General features: G+C 39.0%; 1 protein-coding gene across 6 annotated transcripts; it reads right to left on the bottom strand.

The window, feature by feature from the left end:
• Positions 1-695: 695 nt before the first annotated feature.
• Positions 696-13966, bottom strand: STX16 (syntaxin 16). 6 transcript variants are annotated; one of them, XM_061441986.1, is made up of 9 exons: positions 13730-13963; positions 11262-11273; positions 9914-10021; positions 9013-9153; positions 8330-8492; positions 7266-7357; positions 5958-6101; positions 5376-5456; positions 696-3018 (listed from the first exon to the last, which is right to left on the bottom strand). In XM_061441986.1, exons 1-9 carry the CDS (start codon positions 13862-13864, stop codon positions 2914-2916), a joined length of 981 nt encoding a protein of 326 aa, XP_061297970.1. In that variant the 5' UTR covers positions 13865-13963; the 3' UTR covers positions 696-2913. The 6 variants fall into 6 exon arrangements, with proteins under 6 accessions (XP_061297970.1, XP_061297972.1, XP_061297971.1 ...); XM_061441988.1 differs by having other exon boundaries at positions 11262-11306; positions 13784-13963; XM_061441987.1 differs by lacking the exon at positions 11262-11273.
• Positions 13967-14346: the final 380 nt, after the last annotated feature.

The raw sequence follows: 14346 nt of genomic DNA, 5'->3' as shown, positions 1-14346 counted from the left end.
GAACTGGATGAGCTTTAAGGTCCTTTCCAACTCAAACCAGTTTATGAAAGTCTATATTTGTCCTTTGTAATACCATTTTGGAATGAAAAGTCTACATCTTGGAAGTGTGAAGAAATTACAAAGAGATAACCATGGAAAAAGCTAAATTCCTTCCCCCCCGAAGTTAAATGTCAGATGAAATGTACACCAAAAGAAAATTACAGAAACAGAGGAGAAATTCTGCTCAAGCCAACAGCTTTATATGTTATTCCCACCATGTGAGGAGCCACAGATTATCGGCAGATGCTCTGCCATTGCTGTTGTGTTCCTTTGCAAGGAATCGGAGGCTAAATACAATCCAAGAGGAATCCGGTAACCATGAAGAGGCCACAATCTGCAGAACACAGTGCACCAGCTTTCCCTGCAGCAGTGCACGGAGATGCTTCCGAGAAGGACAGCAGTGCAGTCAGTAGGTTCAGGCAGCTCCAGTGACACCTGAGTAGTCAGCAGCCACTAGGAAAGCCCAACCGCTCCTCGTTTGCAGCAGCTTTCATGGCCCAGTGGCAGACAGTACCCCTTGCTGCAGCACACCACGTGGAGATACTCTTACAAAGCGCAGCCGAAGGGTTTGATTGAGCTGGGGACAGGTATTTAGACTGACTCACAAGTGAGACACCTGCAATGATTTAGAAGCCTGTTGCAGTTTGATTCCCCCCCCCCCAATATAATCAGCTTCAATAAATCCCAGCTCAGGTTACATAGGACAATTTACAACCAAGTTTAACCTTGTCTGATGCGCATTAAAAACACACTTCCTCTTACAGAATTTGTATAGAAAATATGTAGCCAGTTACTTCAGTGGTATTAAGATACCATGGCATAAATCATGCATCTTTAACAATGCAAGCTACATCGTGCTACAGAAAGTGACTATTTTTTTCTGCAAAGATATTCTATGTCACTGCCACTTTCATTTAGTTATAAAGAACTAAATGGAAGCATTAACATCACACAAGTATGTTTCAGTCTATACCTTTTTAAAAAAAAAGAGTTAATTGCTCAATTAGGCTGGAAGTGTTTTATTACTTCTCTGAATTCATTAGCCATGATAAAATGTCAAAAGCACCAGTCAAGACAGAAATAAATAACACGATCTCATGTTAGGGAGGAAGTTGCAAATACAGTATATTATATTATAGCAATATGCTGCTTCACACCAACCGATGTATACAGCACACAAGGGAAACAGTAGTTTTACTCATGATCATTGAAAAGATCCATTACCAGAACAGGGGAGCTGCACACCCAACTACAAGCATCCTTCTTTCTTTTACCAACTTCTGAATTTAATCAAAGGTTTGAACTGGCAGTTTAGGAAGTCCAACATCCCCTTTGTCTAGAGGTAACAAGAGTGGTTACAAAGCTTTTCATGAGAAGCCAAGGCTTTCACATCTTTGTAGTCTTCACTTTCAGGTTCATTCCTACACTGTCAGTTTAAAGCCTCATCTTAAGTCCTCCTAAATAAAAATAAACCCAGGGCAAGCAACATATACATTTATATTATAGCATTATAAAACTGCATTTCAGGGGCTTTGAGCAGAGCATCTCTGCAAGTTTATGGGGAGCACTCTATCAATCAGAAAATGAAGGAAGTTACAGCCCCTTTGGGGAACAATAAAAAAATCCCTAGAGAAAAGCCATATTAAAAATAATAAGACAAGGCCTCTACAATTGCACACCACTTCAGGCCTGAATTAAATCAGGAGTGTTCTATTACTTTGATGTGGCCCTAATTTCAATTTTATGGCCTACAGTAAAGTTTCCCACTGAAAAAAAATAGTGGAAAAACCCCCAAATTCTCTACCGAAGGCCTAGTAATGTGTCACTTGCATAACACCTCTCATAGTCAGTAAAAGACCATAAACATGTCCTCTTTCAGGCAGACATGTAAAAGAAAATCTTTTGTCAGGAAAAATGGATGCAATATAATACATAGCAAAGTCAGTTCTTATATAAAACCCGTAACAAATAGGACAGATGCACTGTAAAATAAACAGCTTATACAACAACTAAAATCTGATACCCACTACAGCGGGTCAGGTTGGGATTCTCTTTTCAGCTTTCTACGCCATTTTTTAGGTTTAACTTCACTACTGCTTTAATGCAATGTCTGTACTTTAAAGTAAAAAAAGGTACATGAAAAAAAAGTATCTGATCATTCTGGTGAGGAAGAACCTTCCCATGATTACTCAAGCTCAGAAAATGTTTTAATTAAATAAATGTGTTAAATTATGCCACTGATTAGATCTTGTTATTTACAAGATCAAGTACTACTCTGATTCTTAGTAATGGTGCAGTATCTAAATTAAGATCACAGGGGCTGGATTACACTCTGGTAGCTAAAAGCTTTCTGTTTTAGCTGTCTATGCAGTTCTGCGGAGTTTTTGAGTCTGGAAGAAAGGAGATTAAAGTCAAACATTTTTGTGCCTTAACATATTTTTCATCTAGATCCATTTTTGTTATCTAGTTCTCTGGCTCAGTAACATGGTTTAAATTTGAAGCCTGTAATAATTCTGACATAAGAATACAGCAGACAACACAGTTTTGTTCACAGTAACACACTAATTACTATACTCACTGGTAAGCTTCAATTTTGTAATTATTTTTAAGTACTGGATTTCCAAATAGCTCTGCATAAAGCACCGAATTATTTGTGTGGGAGCACCAGATTTCCTGACATTTTCCATATAATCCTTACAAACACCTCACAGACCACCAAACTTGTACTTTAAAGAATTCTACAGAAACATTGCACAGACTTTGCACCACAAGGGCTTATACATTCAAAGGCAGCTTTCTGGAGTGCAGGTCCATCCATTCACATTGGGGAAGAAAGTTCACAGAAACTCCAAAAATGAGAAAATGAAATGATACCTAGTGTGACTTGACACCAATAAGAACAACAATAAGGACAATTACTAGAACAAACAAAATTAAAATAACAAGCATCTTCCGATTCTTCTTTTGATATTGCTCTGCCTATAGAAACAGAAAAGAAAGAGTTAATACCTAGATTTCTGCAAAGCTCCGAAGTACACTAAACAAGAGCCTTGCAAGGAAAGTGCGTGTATCTCAGAATTGTTCTTTGGCAACCTGACACATCTTACAATGTCTATTGCAAGCAACTCTCACAAAGTAACTGTGGTCTGCACTGCAGGCTCCAGGGAAGGTAAGTGTACACTGAAGTCACACTTATCTGTATCAAAGAGCAGACTCTATAAAGAGGAATGCATCCTCATGTTGGTTAAGCAACCTTACTGTGATTTCTTCTCAGCAGTACTAGAGAGGGCCCTGTGCCTCCACAGGACACATGAGCTACACAGAAGGATGATACTTCACTTGGAAGAACACCTGGCATGTGAAAGTCTGGAGAGTAAAAACTAGAAAGGTGTTTTAACTCATTTTTCTGGTACAGATTCCTGTATATTTGAAGGACATGAAAATTCACAATAAAACTTCATTCTTTAATAGGCATTTCTGTTGTACCTGATGCAGCTGTGCATTTTCATTTAATTTCAATTAGAACTGAAAGCTTTCTTTCTGATTTGGTTCTCATTTTTCTGCTTCATTCCTTCTTTCTTCTAACCACATTTTCTCATTACTTTCCTCTTTTTCTCAGGGGAATTAAAAGGAGGCAATGTGGAGAAAACGCTCCAAAAGCCAAATGAAAGTCTGCTAACAGAAGCTAAACAAAACAAAACTTGCATTTAATTACTTTTAAATTAACAAACCTTCAAAATTTAAAGGCAAAAAAAAAAAAAATTCTTCTCCTTTATAGTCCCTAGAAAGTAATTATTTATGATCAGATCTGCTAAAGAGGTTTTGACCTGAGACTATGTAACATTCAACCTCTGTGATTATTTATTTAATTAGTCTGCAAGCGTCAAAGCCTGACAAATCATCACAACTGATTCCAATTTTCGTGTGAAGCAGGAATTGGTAACTAGTGATTCGTTATCACCAGCCGTCTGATGAGTTAATACTGTTCCTGTGAAAGTGCTGTCTCAGTAGTTCGTAGTAATTATGCCAATCAGATCAGAAAACAGAAATGACATTAGAGATATATCCTGGGTTCAGCAGTAGCAGTCGTTTTTCTCCTTCTTAGTAGCTGGTGCACAGCTGTGTTTTCGACTTTAGTCTGGGAACAGTGCTAAAGAAAGCTTTGCTTTTTGCTTCTTATTCAGTATGTTCAAGACACTAAATCAGAATAAAGCTACCTACAGTATTAGAAACAGCAAGCTATCTGTGTTTGATACTACTATTCAGACCTCTGTGTGCGTCTTCCATGATAGGTGAAGAAATTGCTATGCTGTACTGAAAACAGGTATATATTGCATCAGAATCCCATACTCTAGTCAGCCAACAGTCCACTCAGGGGCTTGCTGATGATTCATCAACTACCACTAACTAGAAATAGAATTGGTTCCAACTAATTAATTTATTTCCAGTTCAGTTTGTGCAAATTGCTTGCAATTACTTTAAGCTTTATTCACCAATGGTCAATGCCTTATTTTAGTGATCTCCAGTTTACTTTTATCTATAATAAGAATAAACTTATAACCAATTTATTCCACTTTTCCTCAAATGGTACTTTTTGGCTCTCCGTATATTTAAAGTCTATGATAATATGAAGAAGTTGAGTGTGTAGTAATAAGGTGTCCATGTTTCTAAAACAGAATGTTTTACCTAAGAGGTTTTTGCATAAATCTCTTACTCAATGTCCAGCAAAGGAAGGACTGAACTGAGCTGACAAGTCAGAATTTAGCTTAAAACAAAAAAGCCAACAAGGCAAAACAACCACAAGACTGTCTGTTCTGCTGCCAATTCAGACTTTTCAGATGTTCATAGTAAAAACTTCACATTAAAAGCATAAGGCCAGACCTAACTTCTAACATGTGACAGATGGTAAGAGAAAACATTAAAAAGTATTCTTGATGCTCAAATTATTGAGATAATGTTTTCAAAGGAGGATGTATCAACTTACTGAAATCTAGAATGAGGTACCCAATAACCAGTCTTATTTCACAAGTGCCGGGCTCTCCAAACAGAGAAGGAATTTCAGATACAACCATCCAGGTCAGCAATACAAACATCAAAGCACACCATTTGGATGCCCAGAAAGTTATTTCAGAAATTAACACTTAGCATCAAGCACAACATTAACAGAAGTCATATAGAAAGCTCCTACTACAGTGAAGCTGGACATTTTATACAGCACAGCAACCATTTCTGAAAGGGATGATGTCCAGTTGAAAAATAACTGAATAACTTAATGGCTATTAAATTATAAAATATTATTAGGTATGCAAGGCAGCTTAAGTATCCTGTCAGCTTACCTTATGTAGTTGTTTTAGACCCTCTTCAGTTTTCATACATGACTGTTCAACATTGTAGTCAATTCTATCTAGAACTGTTCCCTGAATAAAATGGAGAGAATGAGCACCAAACTGAACCTAAATGAACTTCATAAAGTAATTTTTATTATGAGCAGCAGAGTCATTAACAACACTCACAGAAAACAGCTCATGATCTGTATAAACTACGAACTTTTATGGGAGAACTAGCTGGGACTTCATTAAACAAACTCCTTGCTCAATGCCTAACTGGCAGCTCTGTCACCATCTCGCATCTCTTCCCTTAATAACCACCTTACTTCAAGTTCAGGTGCGAGAAATATGCAACTTTTGCATTCTACTTTTTTAGCTTACCAACTATAACCAGTTGAATTTTTATGTATGTATTTATTTTCATTAACTCTTCTTTTGGCAGATTTCGAGCAGAGGAAATCTTAGCCTGAAGAGGTAAATTAAGAAAAGCGAGAAGCACATGAAAACAGGATGTTACAACAGGAAGAGTCCAGAAGCCTTAACACTATGAGAAAGCTCTTATTTCTTACTAACACTGTGATGTCAATGTACCTGTTCTACTATCATTGCTCCCAAGTCCCTAAATATTTCATTGAGATCGGAGATTGACTGTACAATCTGACGGATTTCTCGTTCCCGCTCTTCCACCATTAATGTGTTTTGCTCCACCAGTGCTAGCTGGTCATCTGTAAAACCCTGTTGAAATAAAAGATTTGTATGTTGAACTAACGTTAACAGCATGAAAACACTAGAAATCATTATAAGGATTGTAAGATTTTGTAACACAACAGTCCTTTTGGAATATCCTTAGCAGACCTGTATCTAAGGAAAAAAAAAATGTATTTTGAAGACAGTTTTTGCGTCACTAAAAGAACACGGACAGCTATTTATAGCTTGAGCAGAGAAAATACGTATCTTGCATCCTGCCCAAACACATGAACTACTTTTTAAAATACAATCTGTCCTAAAGCAATGTTTTTATTAGAGTACAAAACCAATACATGCAAGTGTCTAGTAGTTACAGAATACCTACTGATTGATCTGGGTTAGAGAGTCCCATTATGCCAATGTGTAAAGACACAGCAGGAATTCTGATTATTTTTTAATAAACTGTAAGGACCTCACTGGTTTTGTCTCCCAATGGCATTCACAACTGAACATTATCCTTCCCCCATAACTCTTATTTAGAAACACGTGAAAAATCTCTTGTACACAAGATTAGCTGATAAACTGCCCTGATTTTTTCGGTGAGTTTTCAGTTAAACATTAAGCATTATAGTTAATAGTATTTTGCGGCACTATTAGATAGGACACAATAGAACAGATCCTACCATTGCTTAGAAATGCAATCCCCAAACTCTACAACAAAGTAAACCAAAGTGGGTCTGGTACAGTTCTACAACACAGCAACTTAACTGTGCAGAAGCAAATCACTACACCATTATTTGCAACAACTTGTAATACTGAAAATCTTTGGTTACACTTGAAAGTTCACTTTAAAGAATGTCACCTTCCATCCAAACTCAGAATCACACACTTTTCTAGCAACTACCCTTGCATCTGACCAGAAAGATGGTATGATAAAGGACATCACTGTATTTACAGACTTTCTAGTGCCTGTCAGTCAGGTAAGGAGAATTCAGTAGTCAAACTGAGTTCCCTCACACTGCAGCACTGGGGCTGATAGCACAATCACAGCAGCAATACTAATTAGGAAAATGCGTCACAGAAATCTGCAGAAACAGAATTTCCATGTAGTTTGCTGTTCACGACATACCATTTTGATAGTTTCATACTATGATTAAAGGTACATTAAAAAGTTTCTTTGTATTGAACTTGTGTTGTAACATCTTAACTTACTCTATCATAAAGTGTATCATCCTCCCCATCATCCATCAGCGGGACTGAGGTGTCGAAGAAGTGTTTGGATCTTTCTTCTCTACTCTTCATGCCTGTAAAAGGCAAACTATGTTTGAACATAATATTTATGTGCACTAAAATCAAGAGTAAGGTCTGAAGCACCAGATAGAAAAGCACAAGAAAGAAAAGTCTGGCTAATAAATGACAAATAGCAGTATCTAAATTTTAACTGTCACACAGGCTTACTATTCAACAAACCATAACAAATTCAACCCAACTATATATATATATATAACAGTATTAAATCAGTGATTAAGTCATTGCTTTTTATGAAGTTCAAAAAATTAAGTTAAAAGCCTTCAAGTGTAATCACTCAAGGCTGTTTTCTAACACATTCTCTTAGGAACATCCCTTGTCTGAACTGTGATCTTAAGTTCTTCCTCCCATGGTATAAATGGCACAGGTAGATATACTTTATCATTATTAAATCTGAACATCAAATTTTTGTGGGTTTCTCCCAAGATTACTTTAATCTTACTTAGTTGAAAACAGAATTGCACACAATTTTAGAGTTTTTAACAGAGAATATTCCACTTCCAATCTCTTTATGGATACAGTTTTTTAATTTATTTTTAACTACCTTTTGAAGCTTTATCTATCACAGACTGCCAATCAAGAGCAGGTATTGTGTCTGTTGACCAGTGCCTGCTTCACCAGTGTAACAGAAGTAGCTTTGCAGACCACAATTTGAGAAGAAACCATGCATTAGAAGTGTGGATGGATGAAATATAATGGGTTTGATATACTTAACTATGAAGTTTCTCCTTTAGCAATATGAAAGAGAGGCGGAATAAGGCAGTTTGAACATGGGCTGTGAACCAGAAACTCCCAAATCCTAACCCCCCACTGTAATAAACTTCTGGTAATCCTGTGTGCATCATTTAACCTTTCTGTCATTCAGTTTTCTCAACCAAGAAAATCAGCACACCTTAGCTAGTGGTTTCCACAGAAGATGCCCATGTATTTTATTGTATCTCATGTATTACTGTATCTCTTATGCTTACGTTTGAGATAGTCAGACTGTGCATGCCTGAAGTTGGTGGATAGGTCCTGAAGGGACTGTGCTAAGGAAGACACCACATTCCTGAGAACACGTGCTTCTTGTTCTGTACAACTACGTGACCTGCTCTGCAAGACCTGGACTGCTCTCTGACATCTGTGAAATAACTGAGAAAACAATTCCATTAGTAAAACACATACACCAATACACACTTCAAGGATCACATTGCAAAAGTTCCAAATGGAAGACTAATGTTTTGATACCTAGATTTTACGAATAATTTTCTTACTGCTCAGGGCAATGTTTAAAAAGTATGGAAACACAGATCATAAATGAACAGACAACCTAAAGCTAACAGGGTAGTAGAGTAACACAACTACTTCTGCCCAGAGACATTTGTATATGTATGTACCTCTCCGAAATATCTGAAAAGGTGATTTGATTAAGTCTCCCAAACCTATTCCAAGTAGAGAAGCAAACAGGTCAGTAAAAGAACAGGAAAGTTAAGGGACTTGTTGAGTAGTTCACTGAGACATTGAGTGCAGTACTAAGCGCAGAGCCCAGGAATTCTGGCTCACTTTAATACTGATTATAAAAGAAATGCTTTACTCAGAGGAAACCACTGCCTCATCAAGATGCACTGCAGATATGTCAGACTGTAGGTTCAGAACTGAAAGCACTCTGTACCTGTGTGATCTCTTGGGTTGTTATTTCTATTGCCCGTTCTTCTTCACTGCTGTCATCCAGTGTTGGTCTGTTTAGATGTTTATCATGAAGACTGGCTAATTCTTTCATCTTCTGTTTAACCCTGGCGATATCATACTGAATCTAAACCAGAAAAACCAACAATGAAGTGACTTGGCTCATATGTCACAGGAAAAGGCTCTGACAAATGCTAGACAAAAACAATGGAAAGAAATCTGTATCACATAAAAAGCAGACCAAAGATCATTAAAAAAACCTAAACACATAAAAAACTGACTAAGTAGTAACTGAATACACTGATATACTGTGAAAATATATGAATTTGCTACTTTTGAAACCTACTCTTGTTAATCGTAAGGCAAGACTGCTGTTTTCAAATATGCTTCATTAAACTGAAATAATATTTTTATCACTATATAATGATAAAATTATAATGATCCCCTCAATGGGGTCAAACAAAAAGTCTACTGGATTTAATTTTTCTGTATCCTTCCTTTTACGTTTCAAACTGAGAACCACTTTGCTTTGCTAAGGAACTTAGAAACTTCCTGCAGTCTCAAGGCTATATGCTCAGCGTATTTATTCTAATGGTCCCAGTGTACCGTTAATACTGGGCTTCACTGATGATGCACACCCAATCTGCTGGAATTTCTGTCCCTAATCTCCCTTTATTCCATTTGCATTTTGTGGTTCAAGATAATCAGTCACAGCTTGCCTGATATTTTCCTCTAAACAAAGGTGTCAGTTCAGAAAACACACCGATTTCAATCTTGCTTCTAATACTACTTTATCATAGAACTTACAGCATTAAGAATGTAACTGACAATGCTAATATAACCCTACATGAGAAATCAAACTCTGTTGGATTTGCCACACAACTTACTTCATCGGCTCCGTCAACCCATTTGGGAGGTAAACGCTTTGTTACTCCAATTGCTGCTTCGGGATCTAAACTTATTCCTGACACCAGTGCCATGCGATCATCAGCAAGCTGCAGAAGATAAGAAAAGACAGCAAATTAATTTTACTTAAATTAGATCCAAATCCTTGAGCACTAGGAAAAAATGCACGTATGCCTTCCCATAAAAATTAACCTCAAAAATCTGTGCATGATGCAGGTATGATCAAGCTCTACATCTCCTGGTTTGTCCCTATATGCCTACATCCTCCCACTTCCTACAGGATCTGAAAGAGAAAACTTTCTCTTAGACTAAGTTTTAGTAAATTTTCAAGGAGAAAATATGGTACTGCAGTGAGAATTCAAGTAATTCTGATGTTGCTACATCAGATAATGATTTACAGGCAAGGGATCTCTAATCAGTGGTACAGCGTGGTTTATATTGGGCCAGGCAAGTTTGAAAATCCCACTTGGGAAAACCTCCAAATAAAAACATTTATTATTATATTTCTATAAGACAGAAAAACAGTATCCCGTGATTGTTCTCAACCAATGCTGCATTTGGACAGACACTCACCTATGAGGCAGCTGAGGCACAAACACTCTTGCAAACTGACATGCAACTAAAATTGTTCAGTTATTTACTGGAAGTTAATTGCCAAGGCAGTGACCAATCCGCACTTCCCTATGATACATGCTTGCTACTGCAGCTATATGGCCTGAGGCAAAGAAACCTGCAGGAAGACAGGTGGATAATTCTCCAAGAAATTCCAGAGGTTGTCAGAGAGTAAATAAGACAATGTGCCATCCATCTTATACACAGCTTTCCACAGAGCTACAGGAAGGCTGGAGATGGGGAAGGAGTAAAAGAAACCCTTTATCTCAGTTAATAACTTGAATAACTCAGGTACAACAAATCATGTGTTTACACGATTGCAGATGGATGCACACTGATGTACAGCAGTTACAGATGGGTGTATTTTTTTGAATATTAAAAGGAATTTTTTCCTAAAAGCCCACTTTCATCCCTGACCTTTTTTCCTGAGCAACAGTTTGTACAATGTATGTATAGCATAAAAAATAGTTAATAGCTGCATTGTACAGTCACTATGTCCACTATATAAACAGTAAGCCAGACTAGTTCATACATGTATCTGTGAATGTAATATCACAAAACTATTTTCTCTATGCAGCCTTGTTCTTCTACTGTACGCAGAGATACTTCATGCTATATAATGAAATTAAATAAACTGGAAGAATAAAGAAAGGAACATTTTGGCTCAATGATGTACACTTGATGCACTATGGCAAAATACAATGCGAAAAACAATACCTCATCCAGCTCCTGAAGTGATTTGTGGATCCCATCAGCCCCATCCAGTTAGAGACAGCAAAAGGTAAAAGGGAAAAAAAAGAGACATAGGGCAGATATAGGGTACGGTCAACTGAGAAAATACTGATTTATTTAAGCATGATGGTTTACCAAGAACAAAACAAACTGGCTTTTAAAACATGACAATTCAATAAATACATCATGGTACTGTACTTTTTAAGTCAGCATTTTGCTTGATGCACTAAGTTTTAAAGAAAGTATTTCAGTTGCTTGGTAAATGGAAAGCACATAAGAGATCAAGTTAAGAGCTTGGTCTGTATTCCAAAGTAACTGCACAGTGAAGTTTCTAGTTACTAATATTTCAAGTAGAAAAACTGCAATAGAACATATTGAAGTGTGACAGCAAGGGCAATTTGCAGTATTCAACATCCACCTGTGAGTTAAGAGGTTTGGTTATGATTGGAGGATGCACATACAAGCTTTTGTAAGACATTTATTGACAAACACCCCAGTTATAACAAGATAGACAGCAAAAGACAAAAAGCGAAAGCGAATGTAGTATATGTTCACTTATGGACATACTTCGATTATGACCTAGTTTCAGGTAACATTAATCCAAATACATGTGAAAAAATACAAAAGGCAACTTCTCCATTCATCAGTCTTTGTACTATATGCGTATGTTGTATGTGTGAGCACCAGAGTATTTCACTATGAGATTAACAAAGCAAGCATGCCAGATCTAGAACAAGGACAAAATTATTGTGGTTAAACAAAGCAGCAGGTTTCAACTAATGATCTCTTTTATCCTATACCAAGCTTTTGAAATGGGACTGTACAGTTAAGAATGATTATCTGAGTTTAAGGAGTGGTTGACTGTCAGCACTAGAATGCATCTACCAGGGCAGAATGCAGACAGCTCTCATAGTAAAGGATTTCTTCAGGAGAAGCCTGGAGACCAAACTAAGATAAGCCAAAGCATATGAACTAGAATTTGCAACACTGCCCTGCTGGCATGAAACAGCTCTGCTCTGGGGATACCACCCAAGAGAAAAGAGTGATAAGCACCTTAGAAACATGGAAAGTGAATAGCTCCCACTACCATTTTTACACTTCTTGCTAAAATAGTACACTTGTAGTAAGTAACTACAGAACTCCCAACTGTCCACCAGGATCAAGACTGAGTCATTGACTAGCTTCATCCTCTGGACAAGGGCGTTAATTTCCAATTACTGCTACCTTTCCTTACATTTGAATGAGCATCCTAGAAAATGGCTTCAATTACTATTAATGAACACTGCAAACAAACGTTTTATGCGAGTGCCAAGTGCTACTGCACTCGCTGTTGTGAAAAAGTGTAGTTTCAGGGCTCAGTAGTCTGTATATAAGCTTAGCACTGACTTTACTCAGTGGTATTTTTTAAAAAGCCAAGGATCTAAAGAACTGATACTGCTACTGGCAAAAAAAACTATGTTAAGAAGTAAATGCAGTGCCAAATTAAACATGTATAATACACATTACTATTGACATCTCCTGCTCTGCAAATGCAATTTAATACGTAGCTTGTTAGTCACAGGTGCAATAGAGTTAACAATGAACAAAGACCATTCAAGAGCAATTCATCAGTTGAAATAAAATTTGCAGCACAAAGTACTGCTTTTTCTAACAAAAATGGCTTAATGCAAAGTAATTTAGAATGATGAGACTGCCAGTAGATATATACTGGTGCCTATTACAGATAAATGGTAGGTTTGAATGGAAAGTGTAAAAAGCCCAGCAGAACTGAGCAGTCCATCACAGGCTGACTGGCCCAAACCTTAGAAGAAGCTGCATAAGCCACCTCTGAACAAATGACTTTTTGAAGTTTCTGTAATGAGGATTTACTCTAGAACCTCCTGACTCCCCTCTCTCACAGAGGACTTTCAGTATTACTTGTATTTGGGGGAACAAATAAAAAGGACAATGAACATCAGAGCAAATTATGGAAAAATTCAAGCAATGGGAATAATCTACACTAGTGTATTTAACAGTGCCCACACTGAAGTGAGTAGAAGAGTTCTGGTCTATGAAATAACTTCAATTTTTTTTCTTTGTGGAAAGGAGACTTCAAAAAGCGCAATGAACAAAAAACCTCATGTCAATGCTAACATGAAGTTATTAGAACAATAACTGTATTTATTATTCATGAAGTGAATAGAGACGTGATCAGCACAAAGACAGATCTCTTCTATTCATTTTACGTGAAGTAGTGGGAAAAGGGTATAACGAGGTGGGGAGAGAGGGAAGGGGAGAGGGGGAGGTAGCGAGGACGGTGGGGTTCTGAGGAGAGGGCTCAGAGGAGGCGCTGGGGAGACCCGGGACGGGCCGGGGGAGTAGGCTAGGGACAGACGGGAGGAGCGGGCACAGGGCACGACTGCCTGGCAGCCCTAGCGCAGCGGGGTACAGAAGGATGAAGGGAGGAGACTCACCGCAGCAGCCATGCTACGTGAACTCAGAGGGCTGGAGGAGCCGTAACTACTCACTTGCTCGGCCAGCAGCTGCCGGCTCTGCACCGCGTTGTTCCGCAACAACAAGAACGCGTCCGTTAGACGCCGGGTGGCCATGGCCTATCGCCCCGGGGCCCCGGGGCCCCCCGGCCGCTCTGCGCCTCGCTGCCGGGCCCCCGGCCCTAGCTCAGCCCGGGGCCCGCGGGCCGTCTGCGGCCGCTCCCGGCGAGGCCCCGCCGGCGGCTCAGAGCACCGGGCCCCGCCGGCCGCCGACCCCATCCATCCCCCCCCGGATCCGACCGCAGCCCCAGCAGCGGCGCGGCTCACTTCCGCGTTGTGCATCGCTCAACGTCTTCCGGACCGCCCATTGGCAGTCGCCGCTCCTCCCGGGCCCGCCGGCCGCCACACCGGCGTTCCGGCCCTCCTGCGGTCCGGGCAGACACCACAGCACAGATCTAACCTAAACGGTGGCGAGCCCCGCTTAGGGCTGACCGGCACCCGGGCTTGGCAGGGCCGTGCGGGGTGCCTTATGTTGGTGATGAGAGCCAGGAGACGGCATCCTCCGTGTCTCCACACATGTCCTTGGGCTGGAGCTCTGC

The sequence above is a fragment of the Pezoporus flaviventris genome, unplaced genomic scaffold (genome assembly GCF_033815535.1).
Source record: "Pezoporus flaviventris isolate CSIRO_AGI_PZ_B2104156 unplaced genomic scaffold, CSIRO_AGI_Pfla_v1 ptg000213l, whole genome shotgun sequence".
Lineage (NCBI taxonomy): Eukaryota > Metazoa > Chordata > Aves > Psittaciformes > Psittacidae > Pezoporus > Pezoporus flaviventris.
This window is presented reverse-complemented; position numbering and strand designations above follow the sequence as displayed.

Coding starts and splice junctions, on each gene's coding strand:
- STX16 (XM_061441986.1), bottom strand. CDS start 13,864: ATGGCCACCCGGCGTCTAACGGACGCGTTCTTGTTGTTGCGGAACAAC. Junction 8,493..9,012: donor CAACCCAAGAGATCACACAG/GTACAGAGTGCT, acceptor TTGTTTTCTCAG/TTATTTCACAGATGTCAGAG. Junction 6,102..7,265: donor ATGATACACTTTATGATAGA/GTAAGTTAAGAT, acceptor TTATTTCAACAG/GGTTTTACAGATGACCAGCT.